Genomic DNA, 20860 nt, shown 5'->3' with positions numbered 1-20860 from the left:
ATTATATGTGACTTTTCAAAAAACAATAAGAATAACAACTGAGTAGGTATTATATATAGCTAAGCAATTTTTAAAGCCTTATTGTAAGGAAAGATTAACATTTAATTTCATTTAAAACCGGACTTTATTTTTTTTAAACCATATAAGCTTGGAGTTTACATAAAAAGTTATAAAAAGTTTCGGACCAAAAATAAAATACCAATTACTATTTTATTTATTTAGAAGTTGAGTTTGAAGTTAAGTCTGCCTCTTATTTTTGTAAGTTGCATTTTATATTTATGTTGCGAAGGAGATCCCAACAGCTTAATAACATTTTATTAGAGATATAGAAAAATCCGAATATTTAAGACCACACATTCAATCTCCGGCTAAGCTTTGACTTGATTGATAAATACTACTAATTTGATAATGGCTAGTTAGTTTACCATTAGTTAATTGTTACCTTAGTTCGTTATTAGTCTCATTTAAATGTTGATCAATAGTACTCACTCTGGTGGACTTCCTCTTAAATTAAACGATTTAAAAACTACTTCGACACGCTGTCCAGGTCCTGCTAGGAAGGTGTAGAGGCATTGGCGCGAGTGATTGCGATGGTTGTGCAACAGAGGGGCCGAGAAGCTGCCATTCTGGGGTCCACCGATCCGCGACACGAATGTCTGATCACACTCTGTGGAGAAGGACGAAGAAAGGGGAGAGAGCGGCATGGGGGTTTTCCCAGTGATGAGTTTTGGGCTTTGTTTCAGGGACATCGGTTAGACATAGACACACACAGCAATACAAAACACATACACAGAACGTAGCATCGGAACAAGAGCTGTTAACAAGGCATCTCAATGTGTGGGTGTGTATGGCTTAGTGTGCACAGAGAAAAATGTCGTTTAATTTGGCTCTTAACTTGGATATCTCAAAATATCATGTCGGTCTTTAAGACAAGTGTTAGAAGAAAATATTAAGCTATTATCATCACTTTAGTTTTTGATTCTTTAGTAAAACTGTTCGAAAAGATACGATCTTTTTAAAGAAGAATGCCAACACTTGAATATTTATATTGTTACTTAAATAAATGATAAGGATATTTTAAATATTATTGTGAATATATTTTAATTTTTTTTGTAACCTTTTTCTATTTTATAGGAATCCTAACCAACTGATATGTAGAACTGTTAGGTAGAAAGCTTGAACTATGGCATTAATCACCCAAGATTAGATAGCTCCGACGATAAGATTGACTATTAATATTTTTGATATGCTATTAAATCCAATGGTATTTGAAAGGCTATAAAAAAAGGGAGAACTTTCTATATTGGTAGAATGATAAAAGATTTGCTGACACAAAATTTTAATTGACGTGTTTCATTTAAGTAGTACGAGCATTTACCTAAGATAAGATTAGATCAAACGGATATTTTGGTCATATTCTGAAATAAAAGGTCTTCGATAGCAATTGGAATGCGGGATTCCTTCTCTGCGAGGTGTTCAGTCTTCCTTTGATGTGAGTGTGTACAACTAGTAAGCGTTTTGAGTTGGTCAACTAGGGCAACTGGAACTACGGGTGGACACTAGAACGCAACTTCAAACTACGGGCGCGCACTACGGGCACTCACACACCAAAAAACAAACACTCACTCGCGCAGCCCGAGGCGCACATACACGCAACATCGAGAGGGGGTTTTGAGTGGACAGTGGGTGTGTGTGGGTGGTGGGCGGTGGGTGTGAGAGGGGAAAGAGAGAGTCAAAGAGTGAGATGGCGCCACCTACTTGGCGATTTCGTGGGTCGCGACGACACCTCCAAATAGGCCACCACCGGCTGCATCCAAGGCTCTCCGTCGGCGCCGTTCGACTTTAAATGAGCACCGCCTGCGCGGTGGGTGGTGGTGGGTGGCGTTTGGCGGGTGGTGTGGGAGTGTTTTGGGGGGCGGTTCGAGAACGGGGGGTAGACAAATACACGGCGTTAATGACTTCGATTTGCTTGGCATGGGTGCGATATGGATCCTGCTCTAGTTCAGTCACAACTTGACACTCGACATGGAAATGCGCTCCTCGACTTTATGACAAGCCGTCCGTCCGTCTGTCCATTTGTTTATTTGCTCGCACGCTCCGCAATCCGTGTATCCATCCATCTATCTACCACGTAGCCCACACGATAGCAGAACACACTGATAGTGCAGCTGGCGAAAGGAAATTCAGGCGCCCACGTGCTGGCAACGTAAAGTAAGAGTGCCTGCTCGTGTGTGGGCCAGAACCAGCGGAAATTATTAAGAGCTTTCTAAAACACACATACACAGAGATACACCCCACCCATCCGGCTGCATTGTTCAAGGTGATTTGAGCATCTGCCACTTCCATTAACTTTCAAAGCCCGTAAGCCTTTTACCAGGCTCCAGCCAGCAATAAAGGACTGTTCTGCTACTCTTTTAATTAACTTGCTATAATTTAATAAAGCTACCAGTAGAGGGGCACCTAAACAGTCTGGTGATTTGTTTTAGTAAACAGAATCCCAAGGCCCTGGCTTAAACTTCATGAATTTAGAACTTCTGCAATGCCATCACAATCAAGAGAGACAAAAGGTTGGAGGTAAAAGGTCGAAAATAAGCTATTGGAACTTTAACAAGAAGAAAGGAAGAGCCAATGCATTTTACCCGGCTTTGTGTATTAGATATTGCATCTTAAACTGAAGACAGCCTTCAACATATTAAGATTGATTCCAGTTGCTCATAGCTGAGAACTTTGAATTAGCCCGAAATGCTGCCGCTTCGGTTGCACATTAACCGACGCCTTGTGGGCTTCCATTGTAATTAAATTCGCTTTGGAGCATAATAATAAATGAGTGAGGCCGAGATGTGTTTGATGTTCGGGTGGAAGGTCGGTTTGGGGCACGCTTTGAGTTGGCTTTTGTGGGCTGCGCAGCTGAAGCTGTGTGGTCTACAGTTGCCGAAACTAACTGCTGGGTTTGGGGTTATGCGAGGAAATTAAATTCGAAAACTACTGCGATAAATGCCAAGCCCCGAATTTAACTGGCTAAACGGTTTGCCTATTGATTTTGTGATGTTAGCACCGAAAATTCCCTGTCAACAATGTGTTGGCCAAAGCCCCGACTAAGCCGTTTACATAATTTCCACTTAATTATTCACGCAACCAAATAGAATCCCCTTAGGCAAGCGATCCGGGCGATTATCCCCTGTTTTCCGAGTATGGGTATTTTAAATTAATTTTCGAAAGCCCCACAGGCACACGCACACAGGAGCACTTTATCTGAAATGCAGTTTACTAAACAGCATATAAATGGCGCGCGAGCAAAAAGTTTGCTCATTAAAATGGGAGCGGATTTGTGCGGCACACAGAAACACCCCACTTGCACACAAGCACACGTTGCGTACGTTGCAACAAGGCTGGCTACATAAAGAAAACATATAATAATCCCGTGGATAAGTTCCAGGACAATGGGATACCCTGTTTCCAATTATATTGCATACCTCGAGGCGCTGCAACTTTTACAAAACCTCTTTTTATTCTTTGTCTTCTATTCTTTGGGTACTCCCATCGTATTGATTTCACGATATCAAACCTATATCTTTCTTTTAGTATTTTCTTTCACAATTAAGGTACAGCTTTACCTAAGAAACGTGCATAATCCCTATACTAGATTTTTTGGTGCTGCAATTCTAAGGAATAACACAGTTAAACTAAATTGTTACTTTGTATTTTACTATCAGATTGTTTTTAATAACGATATTGTGAGGCTACAGTTTTGAGGATCTCTATATTTTAAGCCAAAAAATGTCTTGAAGTATCACGCTTTTTCATTACATTTTAAGACTTTTTTAAGAGCCTGGTATTATCTTTAACAACCATATTTTTTCGAATATGATATGTACACCCTTGTAATCCGCGCTTACCGGGTACAACACCAGGGGCGTGGCCGTGACGGTGGGCGTAACAATGTCAACCGCAGCGCAAAACGCTGGCAAACGGAAGCGTCCCCCTTCCTCCCACACCCATGCCTTTTCCCTAGAATTCACCCACCCAGTCCGCCCGCTTTTCGCACCGCAATGACAATGCGCAGTAAAGTGTCAATAAATTTTATGCAGACGCCATTTGCATTCCCATAAATATTTTTGTTGTGCTCGGCTACGCTTTGCACTTTTGCTCTGGCATTTGTTTTCTCGCCATCAGAAAGCCCCCTGCGTCTACCGCCCCGCCGCCCCTGTCATTATGTTAATTTACACCTTTGTTGGCTGCGCCTCTGTTTCAATGCCATCGCAGGCGGGGCGAGCAAGGCCTGCACAATGCTGCAGCTCTTAATTGCGTGCCGTAAGAACTAACTGAAGCAATGAAAAGCTGCTAAATGGCAGCCATTCCATTGGCAAACAAGTTGTCTGCTAAACGTATTTACCGTTTTGCGAACAGGTGTAATTGGGGGAGGCACGGCGAAGGACCTCAGCCTTGCGGTTCGGCGCAAATAGCACTCCAAGGATGCGTGTCACTAAATGCTCCCGGACCGAAACCGAAACCGTAACCGAAACCGCGGCAGAGGCAGAGGCGCACAATGATGCCGATGACGAGAACGTTCCCCAGGAGGCACGTAATGCCACTAATAACCCAGCCGACACCCACTCACACACGAATTCCCAGCCAGGCGACAACCGGAGTGTAAGGGAATTTCCTTGGATTCCGGAGAATTTAATAATCCTGAACGGAGAGATCGCACCACTAAACTATTTCTACCCCTCGGGAAATTTACTATTTAAAAAATCCATATGTGAATGGTAGAATTTCAATTGCCTAGCTTCTTTTTCTAGCCTACACATTTTCACTTACGCCTCAACTATAAGTAAAACTTAAGCCCCATAGATTAACTTTTGCAACTGAGTTTGGTGAAAGTTGGCCAACTTTCATTCAGTTATGGGAAAACTATCTGGTTACTTGAGTCACCCATTGAAGATGCTTCTCAAAGGCAGACTTCCGTTATTGGGTGATTCCATTGCGACACTTTTGTCGCCCTTCTGCACCTACATAATCTTTAGTGGCTCTGTCTGCCTACTGGGGGGAATCCCCTGCTGTCACCTCACCTCACCTGCCACCTGATCCCACCTCCTGCTGCTGTCTGCCTGGGCTTCCTGCTCGAGTACACAGTTCTTGAAAATTTAATGGCTGCCACTGCTGTTGGCACTTTCACCGCCACCCGCAGTGCCCTTAACCACTCCCCGGCCCCCGCACCTCCTTTCGCCAAAACCAGTCGACCACAGACCCATTCTACATCTCCGACCCCCCGTGGAACCCCCCTCTGACACCTTCCACGGAGGAGCTCATGTTACAGACAATTTGCGTTAAATTTACAAGTAACACCGTTCGCCAAATACCAGGCCCAAACCAGGGAGACGCCACTGCGCCTTATGTTGTTTTATTGGTGCCTGGCATGCCGTTCTGATACAGCCTCCGCCACGGGTCCACTGAGAGAAATACTACCGAAAGCCCAGCGAATGACGGGCGGCAGTGTTTAATGTTTTATTAGGCTGCGCTGATTTGACAGATTTTATTTTTGTCAAGGTTTATTTCTTATTTCCGCTTGTCATGCTAGCAATTTGCTGGTCCTGCTTGTCGCATTACATCGTCTAAGTAGTTTTTGAGGAGGATATAGTATTGTTTTACTTGAGAAATTCAATGCGGTTCTCTAGCACGTAATAAAGAGATAATGAAGACATAAAAAAATATTTTAATAGAACAAATATTAGAACCAATATGCTTTCACAAGGGACCGAAAAAATTACCATGGTTAATGGTGGTTCCCCTTGCTCTGAAGAATTCGCGCTCTGAATGTATTGCTCGTAAAATTACTGTTATGGCCCCCGATTTTCACAAAGTAAACTTCTATCTTAGAGCCTGAATCAAAGGAAACCTCACATTCCCCCAGTGGATTATATCTGGCTGCCTGGCTGCCATAACCACAGAACCCAGATGGGGAAATAGCAACGACCGTGGCAACAACACTGACAACAGTAACAGCAATTAAAGTGGATTTTCATGAAAATGAGTTTTCCTAATAGTTTATTCCAGGCCGAAAAATAAAATCATGGCGATAAAACGCGTTGATTAAGACGAAGGCAGGTAAGAGGCGACGAGGCGTCGAGGCCAGGACGATGATGATGGGATTCTATGACTATGGACAGGGTCTTAGGCACAGCTGCCGGCTAAGTCTGTGGGATGGATTTTGGTCATGGCTCTGGTTTTGGGGCGCTGGCGCTGGCATAATTATGCATATTATGTTGCAAGGTCTTAAGTGCATATTTGTGTGGCTATTAGGTAAACTGAGTCTAATTTATTGCCAATTAGCAGGGCGATTAAATTCAAGTGATTATCTTGCAGTTCATTAATGGCTTTGGCGAGTGGGTTAAATTCATAATTAATATCACGCATACGCCGCGGTGGTCGCAGAGAAACCCAAGACCACAGTTATTCCCAACTTTGGCCAACTTTATGGTGGATATGAAATCTCTTTTTCGGCTCGCACTCGAGCCTTTTGACCTAAACTCTTTTGCATTTATTTATGCACTTTGCCGAGGCCCCTGAACTCGATAACTGCCATTGAGGCTCGCTTCAACTTTGAACTTTTGACTACGTCGAACCAGGAACTTTTATATCGATAAGTGGCAAATAATAAAATTGCCTGTGGCAGCTACTCACGCTTCTGATTGACTCTTGCGAACGTACCTGCAACGAAAAAGACAGGAGAAAAGTCAATATGAATTAAGTGCTCTTTTGAATCCGAAAATGCTGCAGGGGAAGAAATGATTGATATTATATGTATTAACCATAAGATATTTGCTTCACTGTAATAGTATAATATTTTAATATCACCCACAACAACTGAGAATAATTTAAAATTTATTGGGTGACAGAAAGAGTTAATTTGTTCTCTGTAAGATGGTGTAATTGTATTTCCTTGGAAAAATATCTTGATACCGATTAAATTTTAATGGGCTATTGAAACAATAGATAAACTTCATAAATAATTAAAAAGGCAATCGATTTCAGGAACATTTTAATAAATTCAGCTTTATTTTCTTGGAAGGTGTATCTTTTGCATCACCGATTGAATTTCAAAGTGTAAAGGTGCTGCCTGCATCTCACATCGTTCAGGGGTTAATAAGGGGTGGCAATTAAATGACCCGAGCAGAATGAGCAAATTGACATAATGGAAATGCAAGCGGCAGTCAAAGAGATCGAGGGGCGGATAAGAACACCGACTGACGCTCGAGCATCCTTGAGTGTCCTGGCGGCCCAGGCGATTCCAAAGATACAATGCAATATCACCAGCAGCCAGTCCTGTGGCCGTGGCACGGAAAAGAAAGGAATGGAGGGCGGAGAAAGGATGGGAAGGGATGGCGTGGCCAAAGGACTCAATTCAATAAGCGCTGTATTATGCCGTCTAGTCGGGCTTCTGCTGAAGCACCTCGTGTTGCATGCCGCTAATCAATCATGGCGTGGCATCCTCGGCTGGAGCAGCCAACCAACTAGTCTTCCAGCAGCTGCCTTCAATGGGCAATTATTGATTGATGCCAAGTGCGCATCGCCGGGGGCTGCACATAGGGATGGCTTTGCAGGCTGGTTGCAGGAGGGCTGTGTTCTGTGCTCTGAAGTGGCCTGCACTATGCCGTAACCCTGATCTAGTGCCCCTTTTCCGCAGCAGCTGCTGTCAATGTTAAGATTTTAGACATTGAAATTATTCCTTTGCGGCGCCCCGAAGCTTAAAGTTTTAATTTGTTGTTTGTGAGTGTGGCAAGTTTTGTGTCGGTTTTGCAGCACTTCATTGGCTTCTCTTTCCTGTGTGGTTCTGGGGTTTTTGTGGCCCAGGACCTTATTATTCTTTGCCAAAGTTTTCCTAGGACTTCGCCGGCAGGACTTTACTTTTTAAGTCAAAAGAAATAAATACATTTTATAGTATTTTCCATAATTGCCAGTCAAGAAGTATGCTAAAGAAAATTATTTTTCACAGATTTTGCCCCGAAAACGTGTCCTGCATACTTAAGGCCACAGAAACCAAACAAATTTATTTAAATGAGTCGGGAAAATTAAGTGGAAATGCGTGTGCCAGAGTAGGTAGTATGTGTGTGTGTTCGGGAAATGGGCAAAATACGCGAGATGTAGATAAGTCGACAGAGGGGGAAATTTTAATGCCGCTCCAGCAAACCTTAGGCAAATAAAACTATAAATATAAGCGCTGTCGGAGGGGGAGAAGAGGAAAATGTATTTACATAAGTGCCCTGTGACTGGCGCACGTGTTTGATATTTCCTTTAGTTTTATGTCAGACAATGTCAAAGCCACCCACACACATCCGCCCGCTGATAATTCAATAAACTAAGCAAGATTCTGTGGGAGATTTATGGGTATGTTGAACCCCAGGCGAACCCGAAACCGACTTTCGGGAGTTGAAACTGCTCGGGGCGGTTTATAAATCTTCATTTCGGCACAAAGCTCAAAGACACACACAGAAGCTCTGCCTGCTTGGTCGCTTATTAAAATGCCATTTTAGAGTGGGGGAACTGGGCGCGGCTGGTTCATAAATTGCCAACACTTATGCTCAATAAATGGCCATAAATCTGAGCCCGACTCCCTGGCGGCATTAAAATGCGTAGCGACACGGCCAAACAGGAATAACAAAAACATCATCAGCAGGAGCTGCCAAAAGTAGCTACATCTGGAATATGCCACAGATGAAGAATATGCCCATTGTGTGTTTGTGCTGCCACATCTCTGTTTGTTGTCGAATCATTTTCCACGCTTGTAATTTGGTTTTAAAAACCCTGGCATTTGTTACGTCCTGGCAACGGCCTGGAGTTTGCGTTCCTAACGTGCCGACATTAAATTGATGGCCTAGGCAGCTTGAGGGCTGGCTACATTGATTAATTGACAGTCGACTCAGCGCCATTTTTCCAGCCCACTTTTCGGCCATGACTAGTCTGAAAATCGTGCCCCAAAAAACTAGTCTGCCAATTGGTTTTGCTACATTTCACAAAACTGCATTAAATTTCGAGTCATTAGGCAGCAGTTTATTCCCTGCCTCCATTTTGTCCTTGGTCCTCGGACAGGACCTTCCTCCTTCCTTGATGCTACCAACATTAGCTGGACATCTTCTATCTGCGCTTTACACATCGCTGACTGCCGACTGCAGTTCTTGGAGCTATCTGGCTGCCATTGTGAGGCGTTCATCATGCAAATGTAGGCGAATATAATGAGATAGTTTTACTTATGCGCAATAATCGCAAGTGAGAAGGCATTTGGGGTAAGGAACATAAATATGGAGTTCTATGGCTATTTCCAGAATTTCATCCACCAAAAAGAATTTTACTTTCAATGTTGCATTTTGATGTTTAAAGATTTCGTTAACGATTTTCTTTCAAGTTAAACAAAGTTTCATATAAGTAATGCTATCTTCTTTATTTTGTATCTTCTTAAACGAATTTAATATTCTTTTTGTATTATTTTTATATTTCATGATTTTATTTACCATTTTTATGTAAATAAAAAAGATAATGCAATTTTAAAAATTTGATATCAATGTATTCTATTTGTAAACGAATTTTAAATGCTAATTATATTCCTTAGATGCTTTCAGTTGCTTTTAAGTTTTTCCTATTTATCTTGAATAAACGTTTGCATATAATATTGGAATTAAATTATATTTTTTTGTTAACAATCTTCAGATACTATTATTACTTGTGTAACTTTCCTACTTAAATATGCTGTCATTTAGCTGCCTCGTTTTGCCGCTTCTTGTGTGTTTCAGCTGGGCTTTCGATTTCGACTTTCTAATTGAGCAATTTCCTCCGGATAATTGCTTTTGCGCACCGTCGGATTTGGATTTGAATTCGTACTTGGATTCAGAATCACAGTCCGATTGAGGTACACTGCCGCGCCCACCGAAATGCCTCCTTGCAATTCGACAATTAATTTGCGTTAGCAGCAATGGCAATTCATAAACAAACAAATTGAAATTGGAAGGAGCGCGACATTTGCATAATGCTGACTAAGTAGGGGCCAGGTAGAGAGTGTTTCGAGGAGCGGATGCAGCTCGAGTGCCCTCAGATACACACACAAGCACACACGGATCTGTTGATATGCAAACGCAGTCATAAAACGTGACATTTGCCGTCAGCTTCAATTTGGCCAAGGCATTGAATGGCCATAAAGTGTGTATGTGCTGCCATTCCTGGCAAAAAGGTAGCACAAATTCAAAATGAAACGTAATTTGCATATGGAAAAGGCGGTGGCCGAGGGGTGGCAGGGGCGGAGACGTGTTCAAGCTGCTCGGGGGCGGCTTTTTATGCACACCCAGACACACGAGAATCAAGTGGGTAAAGTCGGATGAAGCCAAAAGGTAAAGGTGGGACTTGCCCTAATCTGCATAATAATAAACCACACAAACGCAAAACATGAAAACACACATAAATTGCCACCACCCCCAGCTGCGCACCAAGCTGCCCCATTTTTGCCATATTTAATGCTGTGTAAATTGAATTTCCATCACTTTATGATTACTTGATGCGGACTGAGGTGGAAATGTTCATCAAGTTTGCTTTTTGTTTGGTATTCAGGAAACTCCTTCCCCCAGAAAGGCAACCGAACTAGGGACTGCAGTGGCCCAAGTAACTGGGCATATCAATTTGAATCAAACTGACAGGCTCCTCGGCACCAATGAAACTTTATTGCCCACCCTCGCGGGAAGCCTATCTAGATAGGTGGCTAGAGGCCTCAAGTGGTCCTTGGGCATTCAAATGAAATCTGTTGAGAACTCTTTGGCTGCGGAAAATTCCCGGAAAAGTCACTCTTTATTTCATTAATATGTTCATGCTCGGCTTACCTTTTTCGCATTTTTCTGACACTGGCCATTGTTGTCGATGTTTATATTTAATTAAGTTATTAATTTATGCGCCGCGCGTTGATCATTTGTTGAATATTGTGTTTGCAGAGTTCGCCGTTTGCATTGATTAAAATTGAATTAAGTTGAATTGAGTGGAAGGCTTTCTTTTTTCACTATCGTTTACAGCGCACGTACGTTTTGCGTTGAGCTGATTTAATTGGGGCTTATGGGGCTTTAAGGTATAATTTTCCATTTGGTTTTAAGTGATTAAGTTCCGTAGTCGATAACAGCTTATGTTGTATAAACGAGTTTGGCTACTACTAGGTACACGTACACGTAAAACTTATCCAAAAGTTGTTTTCCTTGATATATAAAATGCATATCTCCGCTATATAATCCATATCGCCCATTTATAATTAGGTATATCCAGTCACCAGGTCCTGCTGAATCCCATCCTTTCTGTGCAATTAACAAGTGCAATTGCTGGCATCGTTCCCGCTTGATATGGTCTTACGGTAATAAACAATTGAGCTCTCCAGTTACAATCCCTATTGTCCTGATCCCTCCACTTCCGCATCCCTCTCGCTACTGGTGCTTCCGCTCCTCAATTTTGAGATCGCTGGACTTTAATGTAAACTTATTCCACTTTCGTGTGTGTATGCATGTATATACGTTGTATTCAACATCAATAAAACATCAATAAAAATCGGTTTGTTAACAACACTTTTATAAAAAAGAACGCAACGGTACGACGGTTGGGTTACACATATATATCCGTATATCCATATATAAGTACGTAAGTCTCTCTAGATATCTATATATTTGGTTGTATTCATAGATTGTGTCTATATAATATATATACATTTATATTAACAACACTTAACACACACAGAGGGAGGCTAAATGAAGACGTGTGTTCCGCAGGATGCGGAATGTTCGAGTAATGTAGAGTAGCTCCTTTTGTGTTGGGTTGATTCCTCGATTGATTTTTGCTTCACAAATTCTAAAAATTTCACATCACAGCCAATGGATACTGACGATGGGACGCATTTCCTCCACTGCACTCCTGATCCTCCTGCCCTTCGCTTCCTCTGCTAATTTTCTGCCCTTTAGAAATGATGCTGATTTTGATTCTGGTTTCTGATGATTCTGCAGATGCTGATGAGGTGGCAACGATTTTTGCTGGCGGCCCCAGCAAACTAACAGTTTGGGGGCCTCTGTTATCCATCTGGGAAGTTGCCAGGTCCCAGCTGGAGCATGTCTCATTTGGGCTCCTCGATGGTCTGGCCAACGACTATGATGATCACGATGAAGACGGCCAGCAGGACGAGGATGCAGCAGATGGCCACGGCCACCATGGCGCTGTTACTCATGCGGCGACTGTTGGCCCCCTAGTGGCTCACCTTCGGAGTGGAATCGATACCGCGCTCTATCTGTAGTTTAGGTTTTTTGTGGAGGAAAAAAGTGAAGTGGGAATTTGCATATTGCCAGTGAGTGCGATTGAGATTGCCTGGCTGGGCACAGTTCAGATTATCGGTCGATCCACTGGGCCATCACTTGTCATAAATCCCCCGACTCCCTCGATGGCACTGACAAATGCCACAGCCACCTATAACCCACCCACCGCCCAGCGCCGCCCACAGATACAAATTGCCTGCCATAAATTGCGAGGGCTGCCTATCAGACGCTCGACTGTGCATGAAATGCCCGACAGCCTGTGGACAGCCCAAAACTTGTCGCCTCCAGTGCGTATGTGTGATGTGGCACATGATACCCCTCCCATTTCGCCCACGCACTTCATCAAGAGGTCGTCCCTGGAGTGGGAATTCGCCCAAAAATCACAACCCATAAGGGCCTGTCCTTTGTCTGCCACTGACACATGATTAATGCTGTCCGGCCGGAGAGCGGGTCCTTGCACTTCCCGCCAGCCGAATGCAATTTCAAGTGTCTATTATCCTGTCTAATAGCTGCTGAGCTGCACTGAGCTGCCCTGCTCATCTCCCGCCGTCCTGACAATAAGTGCCAGTGCATTATGAGTCCTGACAAGGCAGCCGGGCACACGACACGTATACTTAATTATCGCCGCAGTGTGCCAGTCCATCGGAGGAGGGTGTTAAAATTCAATTACATCGAAACAGAACCTGACAAGCCATCCATTCGATTCATTGAAAAGTGAAAATAAAACATAAAAATAATATCGAATTGATTGGGAGAAGGTGCTGTGTGCCCTAAATGAACATGGGATGCTCTTTCGAGTAAGAACATATAAAGTTTAGAGTGGAATATTCCAACTAGGGTTCCTTGACTATCTCCATTAAAAATTAGGCGATTATTAACTAACTATAGGTGGTAGATTTCTGGGTTTCATTTTTTTAAAGATACAAATATTCCGGCTACATTTTGGTCAAAGTTTATTTAAAAGGTATTTGTGACTTTTATTAAAACCCCTTCTGTGATTTTATAAATTTATTTATCTTTATTTTCTAATTCTTATAGGCTTTGTTATTTAAACTCACTTATTTTTTTCTAACTTGCGCATAACAGATAAAAGAATGCTAATTTTTGTGTGTTTCTACGAATCTCACTAGTTTTGGTCATAAATGTCTAAATAAGTGTTATTTTATGTCCCTTAAAACAGTGATATTTAAGCATTTGTTTTAGCGTTCAAGCAAATCGAACTATCGAAACCCGTTAAGAGAGTATAGAAGCATCAAATAAATGTTCACTTGTCCGCCGCCCTGTTTTTGCGAAACTGAAAATGCCTGAAACCATTGAAACGGCGCTGACATGGCTGGCCAAAACAGGAACCAGACGGCCAGCAAGCGCCAGGCACTTTTGATAAGTTTTTTGCACCCAAATGGAAGGTGAGCGGAATCGAGTATAAAAACTAATGCAGACCCCAAAGGCCACAGCTGCTGTCAGTCGTTATCAATGGCAACACGAATTGAATTCACAGGGCCAAAGGCCGAAGGGACAGCAAGTTCGGAGAGAGCTTAAGGAGGTGGCTTCCACTCGGCACTTTGGGTCCGCTTTCTGTAAAACAGCCTTTTAATTAAGCCGCTCACGCAAATAATTTGCCCTTTCTGGCCATCAGAAGCGCCTGTCAATGTTTGCGGCACTTTCCACTTTCCATTTGATTTCGCCGCACTTAGTGGCCTGCACCCCGCTGAGCCAAGGGCTGGGCTATTTAAACATTTATTTCTTATTTATTTGGGCCCATTTGTCTTTTGGCCGGGCTGATGCGTTTAAAAAAGCCCTAAGTAAGCCTGGAACTAACTGGCTTTTGGCCTTTATTGCGCCGCTTTCGTGACTCAATTGCTCTTTGTTGCCGTCCCTTTGAATTGGTCAATTAATATTAATGAAACCCCCGAAAACCTGCATAAATTATGCCCTCCTGTCTGCCTTTTTCCACATACACGTCGCATACAATGTACCTGTAACTCGGCAAAAAAATCTTGGCGAGTTACCAAAAACTTAAAATTGCCTACAGGCGAATTTGCTGTAATAAGTCAATTTATCAGTTTATTTTTGGCTTACACATGTAAGCCGCGGGCACATCAATCAAATTATGTTTGCCAAGCGGCAGCCGTGAAATTAAGTGAAATGCAGCCGCCGCCCGGCCAACGTAACGTATACGCAACGTGGCCGAGTACTTGGCCCAATTGCCTGCGCTTGCGTTTTATGGCCGACGATAACAGGCCGAAGTGATGTATATTTTGTATTTGTTTATTGTCAGCTTTTTGGCCAAATATTCCGGAAAATTCGTGGGCGCCGACTCGAGTCTCTTGAAAAGATTTACAACACATTGCACTGACACATATTGTGTCCGTCCGTCGGGCTTCTTTGTCTATGAGTCTTAATTAAATTAGCGCCAGAAGGCGCCGAGCCACAAACGCAGATAAACCGAGGAGGCCAAGATGACAGGCCCGTGGTATCCTGCCCCTCACATCAGCCAAGGAACAAAGGGCCGAAGCGGCGGGAAGGCGCTTGTCACTGCCACACAAATGTGAAATAAAATAAATTTTTGCAATTTCGTAAGTTTTATGCGCACATTTGCAAAATTTGTTTATGCTGGCAAAAGGAATGGCGGGCAGAGGGTGAGAGGTCATAGAACAAATGGGCCATGACGTGGCGGGTGAGGGCGGGCTGAAAAGGGGTGAAACCACCCCTGAAGTGCGTAGGCATCGCCCTCGCCGACTGCCAGTGACGTTGGCAACATTTCTGCGTGCTCTCGTGTGCGCTGGCACATAAATTCAATTTGTTTCGCCAGCGAATCGCTGAAGGGTTAACGCTAGGCCCAGGACCAGAAAAATTATGGAAAATTGCACGGCTCGAGGGGGGGAAACGTTTATGAAATTGCATGCAGAATTAAAGCCGAGCGAATCCCCTATCCTTTGTCAAGTTCAACTGCACGGCGCGACCTTGGCAGGAGCGACCGACTCAAGGAGTCCTCGCCGTGCGATTGTTTGGCTGTCTTTGTGGCGCTGTGTGTGCCACGAACGTGTTTTCAGTGCAGCTGTGTGTGGCGGGACAATAGCCGCATAACTGCTCGAGCAGTGCTTTAAGGCTGTCGCCGTGTGGCTGCGCTGTCTTGCGATGTCAAAAGTCAAAAGTGCATTAAAATAATTGCACTTGCCAGGCGTCACTGGGCAACAGCCAGCCAACGGCTCTGATTTATAGGCGCGGAGATGAGACTATGTCGATGAAGATAAAAATATATGGGCTTATAGCCCACACAAAATATTATCCTGACACCTATTAATCAAGGCAATTATTCAGGGAAGAGAAACATTCAATTAAATCTTGTACAAATTTTTTCTTTGTAATTAAAATAAAAATTATTTTGTATTGCCTCATCAATCATTTTTTAGCAAAGGTATTTTCAACTCATGAGCTATTTATATCAAAATGATTGTGATGGTGTAATGTGTTCTAAAGACAATTTAACCTTTAAAAGTCAATTTAAGTCAGCTGTCAAATAAAAATGATTGTGTTCGAATTTATTATTATGTCATGACTATTATATTAATAAAATAATTTTTATCTTTTACTAGGAACTTGATTACTTTAAACTCAGTTAACCTTCATTTTAAGCCAACCTAAGGGGTAATAGAGAGTGCAGATTTTGGCTGTAATTGCACTTGCCTTCTTCCGATCTGAAAATGCAAGATAGTCCGAAAAATATGTAAAAATTCAGCACTTCCTATCTCTGTTTATACAAGATATACGATCCTAAGGTTTCTCCCTGTGCCCGTGTGAGGCTCACGTTTCCGCCTTCAACTGCACTTAAACTTGATTTCTGTGTATCCTTTGTCTTAGTTCCTTGGACAAGCGTCTGGGCCTCATTGTGTTGCCATGAATGGTGGATTTATACCCACATGCAGCCCTGTGTGTGGGCCTGAGAGTGTGTGCCAGCCAGTGGGAGTGTGGGTGTAACCTCGACACAGTAGCCAGTGGGTGTGGCCTTCTTTTGGCCCGCTTCCACTTCCTGACCCAGCTTGTTGCATGTTCCACGTTGGCTTTTATGGGGCGGATTTTTAAAGCTTACACAAAGATGCTCGACTCCCGCTTGTCCCGTTTTGTATACGTATTCACGTATCACAAAAGAGATATTTTAATATGCCAGGGAACGTGCGACAAGGATTAATGAAATTCCCGCCTTAAAGCCCCGTCTTTTGGCTAAGTGAATTCATTTCCCATAGATGTAGATAGGGAAACAATGCAAATTTGTGGGCAAGACATTACATTGAAAGCGAAGCATTTCGCGCTTGCCTGCCAGAAAATAAGGTTCCCGGAAATACTCGAAAATTCAAATTGGGTAATCAGCCATAAGGCCTGTTTTGGCAATGCCATTAGGAATTAGGAATTCGCGAGCGGCGCTGACTCGGCCCATTTGAACTGGCTTCCTGTTGGGGCTTTCGCATTCCTCTGGCAGCCTCTGTTTATTTATAATTCGATTGGAAATGTGTTTGGCCAAAGAAGTCCATTTGGATGGCGCCACCTCATCGCATTTTATGACCATTTGCGGTTTGTTTATCTTTCTGTGTTTCCCTGTGTTTAGCTTAATTACCGTGGCATTTCATTCATATTTAATGTATCGGAAAGTTCTGCCGGCCCACAGAGAAACTCAATCGAATCGCTCTTTGAGTGCTCGGTTAATGATTTTTATTGAAATCGGCATAGTTTTCGCTTAGCTTGTCTCGCTGCCCATAAATTCATAATGCAGGGCGAAACTTTAGCTGGCTATTTGCTATTTGCCCCTTCCAGATTGATTAGAAGATTGATGGACCGGCTGCAGCTAAGTGAGAATGACTTCAACTTTGTGAACTACTCTCGTAATTGATTGGCTTAGCCGGTTTCTATCAGTTTCCATTAGCCTGTCGAGGGGGTTGAGGCCAGCTAAAAGGTTTCCGAATATTGTTTATTGCATAAATTATGGCCGGCTAATAAAGTCTTAAAGCCTGAGGGCCTGGGCAAATTAAATTCCAGAGGTGGGACATCAAAAGACGGTCCCTTTTTAATCAGCAAACTCATTAGCATCGTCCGCTAACTAAATACAAATTAAAGAAACAGCATCCACAGCTGGCGAACCCGTCGCTTTCCCCCCTTTTCCGACTGCTCCTGCTGGCTTGCTAAAAAGTTTTGCCTCGGCAGCCCCAGCCGTCAAGTTGATGTAATGAAAAAGTTGCAGCATTTTTCTAACAATATTTTCCCAGCTCATATCCCATGACGTGGACACGCCGCCGCTGCTGCAGAAAGCCTTCAAAACAACAAGCACTCGGCACAGGGCGCTAATTAGTTTCGAGGTTCGGGTTCGGTATAAAAAAAGCATTAAAAAAGATTTTGAAAAACCTGGCTCATACGCACCGGTGGTCCGCAGCTAGGGGGTATTATTGTTATACTTTTCGCTGGAAAATAGTGAAAACCGGAAACGTAGCAAACAGAAAGGCAAAGAAATCCTTTTTCACTGGATTGCTAACACAAACAGAAATAAATAATCACTTTCAGTGGAAAACGACCACGCCCCTCAACCACCTCCCACTTTTCACATAGTTTTCCTGGCGAGCAGCCGGCGGGAAAATCGCTGGCAAAAGCGAAAACGCAACAAAGGAGCAATGGGAAGCCGTGTGAGCTACGGTTTAGCCGCCTGGAAGAGAAGCCAGAGCAGCTCATTATAAAATAGCCAAAGTGAAAACCCCATTTCCGATCCAAAGGGGCGGGGGTCAAAGGTCCCGAAATTCACTTTGAGACCCCAACTGAAATTTTAACGATGCATATAAAAACCCGGCGACGGCAGATGAATAAATAATTTATGCGTGAGGGTCCTAAACACTCGAGTGGCTGGCTACAACATTATTTGCAAAGTAACTCGCAACTCTTTTCCTCCGGCATTTTCCACACGTAGCACATTTTATCTCTCTATTACCTGGCGGCAGTGGCTTGATTTAGTGGCAATGTCTCGGCTGGAAAAAAGGGTTGAGTCTTGCGAGCCCTTCCGCAGGATTTTCCCCAGAGTGGAGCCCGGCGGGTGGTGTTTGCTCATCACCTGGTGGGCTACTCAAACAGAGTGAAAAACGATTGCCGCCCTCTGTTTGCACATTTGGCACGTTTCAATTTCGCAGCGATTGCCGAACTGCATGCAAATTGCAAGATGAAATTCTGTTTTTTGGTTAAGGTGCTCAATCTCCTTGGAATGGGAAATAAAGTTGAGCCTCACGCACTTTCTGTAGGTGATAAACTGGGTTATCTGTAAGGTTACAAAATTCAAAACGATTTTTTATCACCTGTTAAACTAGTCCCTCCAATATATAAAAAAATCCTGGATGTTTTAAAATAAGATACAATATTTGTATAGCTTTTTACAGTTAGTATTAAATTGAATAACTAATTAACATTTTTGGAAGAATACATTACAATTTTTGAGTTTTAAAAGCGTGAAACGGGAACAGAATTAAACCAATGAGAGAATGTTCATTTAAAATAATTTAAGGAAATATAATATATATTTGGATGGGAGAACTATATAAGAACTTATAATTAAGTTCAAAATCAAACGTATGGAGAATATAAAACTGTGCATATGAAATTTTAGCTAAAAAATCGAAACTACTCCAAGGTATTTGTATATTTAAAAAAAAAAGTGCAACCTATAGAATTGATCTTTACCCGACTTTTACTCCTTTTTAGAGGGCTATATCATTTTTCTATCACAACAATGCCAAAGGAAGAAAAAACATCATAACATCAATTTTACCTATTTAGGCATGGACTTTTTTCACTGTAAATTATTTTATAGGTCGTTATTTCACTATTATAGTATGTGCTTGTACCCCCTTTGTAAAGTAAGAAATTAAAAAACGATGCCAAATTTAAAGATGAGCAATGGGTCTAGCCCATGTCCCAAATCAAAGTTGTCACTTGTCACAGGCAGGCGTTTCGAGGGCGGAAATTGGAAAGTTCGCCCAGACACTGACTCCAATTAGGCAGCTGGCGAGGAGGTGAGACCCCGGTCAAGTTGTCATAACTGCCGTGGACACGTTTCTATCACCATCTCCGCACACCCTCCGCCTCTTCCGCATCCGCAGCTATCCAGTGTGTGGGATTTTATTGCTGCATTGCAAACAATACGAGGGCCACGCTGTAAATCCCTCAACAATTGCCTGCCTCCAATTTCGTTTTGCAACCTTTCCTTGCCCAGAATGCTCTCCTGTGTAAGGACGTTCCAAGGAAAGCACTCAGGGTTACCGATTAGGAATACACCAGATATGTATCTTTTGTGCATGAGAACTAATAACGCACTTGCGGGGCTGCCTTTGAATAAGGAGTTCGCTGGAACGTGAGTTCATCTAACGCACAGTCACACAATGCAAATAATATCCTTTTCTGCGAAACGATAATGTTTTTATGATTGAATATACGGTTATTGTCGATTCCTAGCAATCTGAGTCAGCAATTTGAATTGACATTTATAAGCTCTGAAAGGCATAGTGTCATTCAATGGAAGTAGCCACTTTGTAAGTAAGGCAATATTAAAGGTAAAGAGCTAAACTGTTTTCACAAGGCAAATAATTAAGGAGAAGGAGGAGTTTTCTTAGGACTTAAATGGATGGTTTTTGATTTGTTAGATGTTCTTTATTCTGGCAGCTGTTTCCTGTACAGATCTGCCCCCAATCGGTCCCCATGAATACCCCACTCCACTTTAAAGACCCAAATATCTCAATGGTGCACCACAGCCAGGCAATCTCAAAAGAATATGTAAATCAAGTTCCATTTGAATATTTACGTCTTGCAGCCGAGGGCTTTCTCAATTGATTTGTAATTCACTTTTGTGTCGAACAATTCTGCGCTGAGCTCTCCTCTTCGAAAGGCAGCTTCTTATCGCCGGGACTTAATTTATATATCTTTTTGACACCGAAACGGAATGGTTAAGCAAATACAAATATGCAAAGTAAAGCGATAAGGCCGATAAACCGGGGGTCCGAAGCGGGAAAAGTGCGTTGCTGGGAAAACTGTTTTGGGGCTCCTGTCGCACGTTGCGATTGATGACGCGATGTTGAAAAGCTGGTGGAAAGCTGAAAGCTGATTCTGGAGCTGGTTGAATTGGCTGAAAAGCGAGCTGCGTGTGTGCCGCACGGCCGACAGAAATCGACTGAACAGCATTCGGCAGCTGCCGCGGCCTTTAAAGGCACGGAGAGCGAAAAGCGGGAAAGTCGGAAAAGTGGCAAAATCGAGTGAGAGAGAGAGAGCAGCCTGCGATGACATCAAGTGAAAGCTCTCCAAGCATTTGAATCTCGAGGCGGTCCGCCAATACTACACAACTGAAATAAATCAAATTGAATTTATGATTTCGTTCTTGTGCACTTCGCTGCGCCCCCAGATTTTCCCCAAGACCTACCCTCAAGGAGGAGCCATCCTTGGAGTTGTTTGCCCCGGGATTTCATTTCGTCGATTCTGTTTGTTCGAGTGGCCGACGAGCACTTTAATCGCCCATCCAAAGCCGC

General features: G+C 42.9%; 2 protein-coding genes across 11 annotated transcripts in view; both read right to left on the bottom strand.

Moving 5' to 3' along the window:
- LOC108031527 (cubilin) overlaps positions 1 to 20860 on the bottom strand; it is a 53018-nt gene that overhangs the window by 9509 nt on the left and 22649 nt on the right. For 9 of the 10 annotated variants that reach the window (XR_001768573.2, XR_001768572.2, XR_006367690.2 and 6 more), the window contains 2 exons: positions 1759 to 1857; positions 490 to 667 (listed from right to left, as the gene is read on the bottom strand). Coding sequence is in view for 7 of the 10 variants with exons in the window: in XM_017105055.3 (XP_016960544.1) it covers positions 490 to 667; positions 1759 to 1857 (277 nt within the window). In the remaining 3 variants the exon portion in view is untranslated. The remainder of the gene's footprint in view (positions 1 to 489; positions 668 to 1758; positions 1858 to 20860) is intronic. The other variant, XM_017105060.3, reaches the window with a different exon arrangement.
- Positions 537 to 20489, bottom strand: LOC108031529 (uncharacterized). Its single transcript, XM_050889567.1, has 3 exons — positions 20143 to 20489; positions 10860 to 12292; positions 537 to 667 (listed from the first exon to the last, which is right to left on the bottom strand). Exon 2 carries the CDS (start codon positions 12230 to 12232, stop codon positions 12122 to 12124), a length of 111 nt encoding a protein of 36 aa, XP_050745524.1. The 5' UTR covers positions 12233 to 12292; positions 20143 to 20489; the 3' UTR covers positions 537 to 667; positions 10860 to 12121.

This window comes from Drosophila biarmipes, chromosome 3R, assembly GCF_025231255.1.
Source record: "Drosophila biarmipes strain raj3 chromosome 3R, RU_DBia_V1.1, whole genome shotgun sequence".
In the NCBI taxonomy this organism is placed as follows: domain Eukaryota; kingdom Metazoa; phylum Arthropoda; class Insecta; order Diptera; family Drosophilidae; genus Drosophila; species Drosophila biarmipes.
The sequence above is the reverse complement of the archived record's forward strand: the minus strand, read 5'-3'. Positions and strand labels throughout refer to the sequence as shown.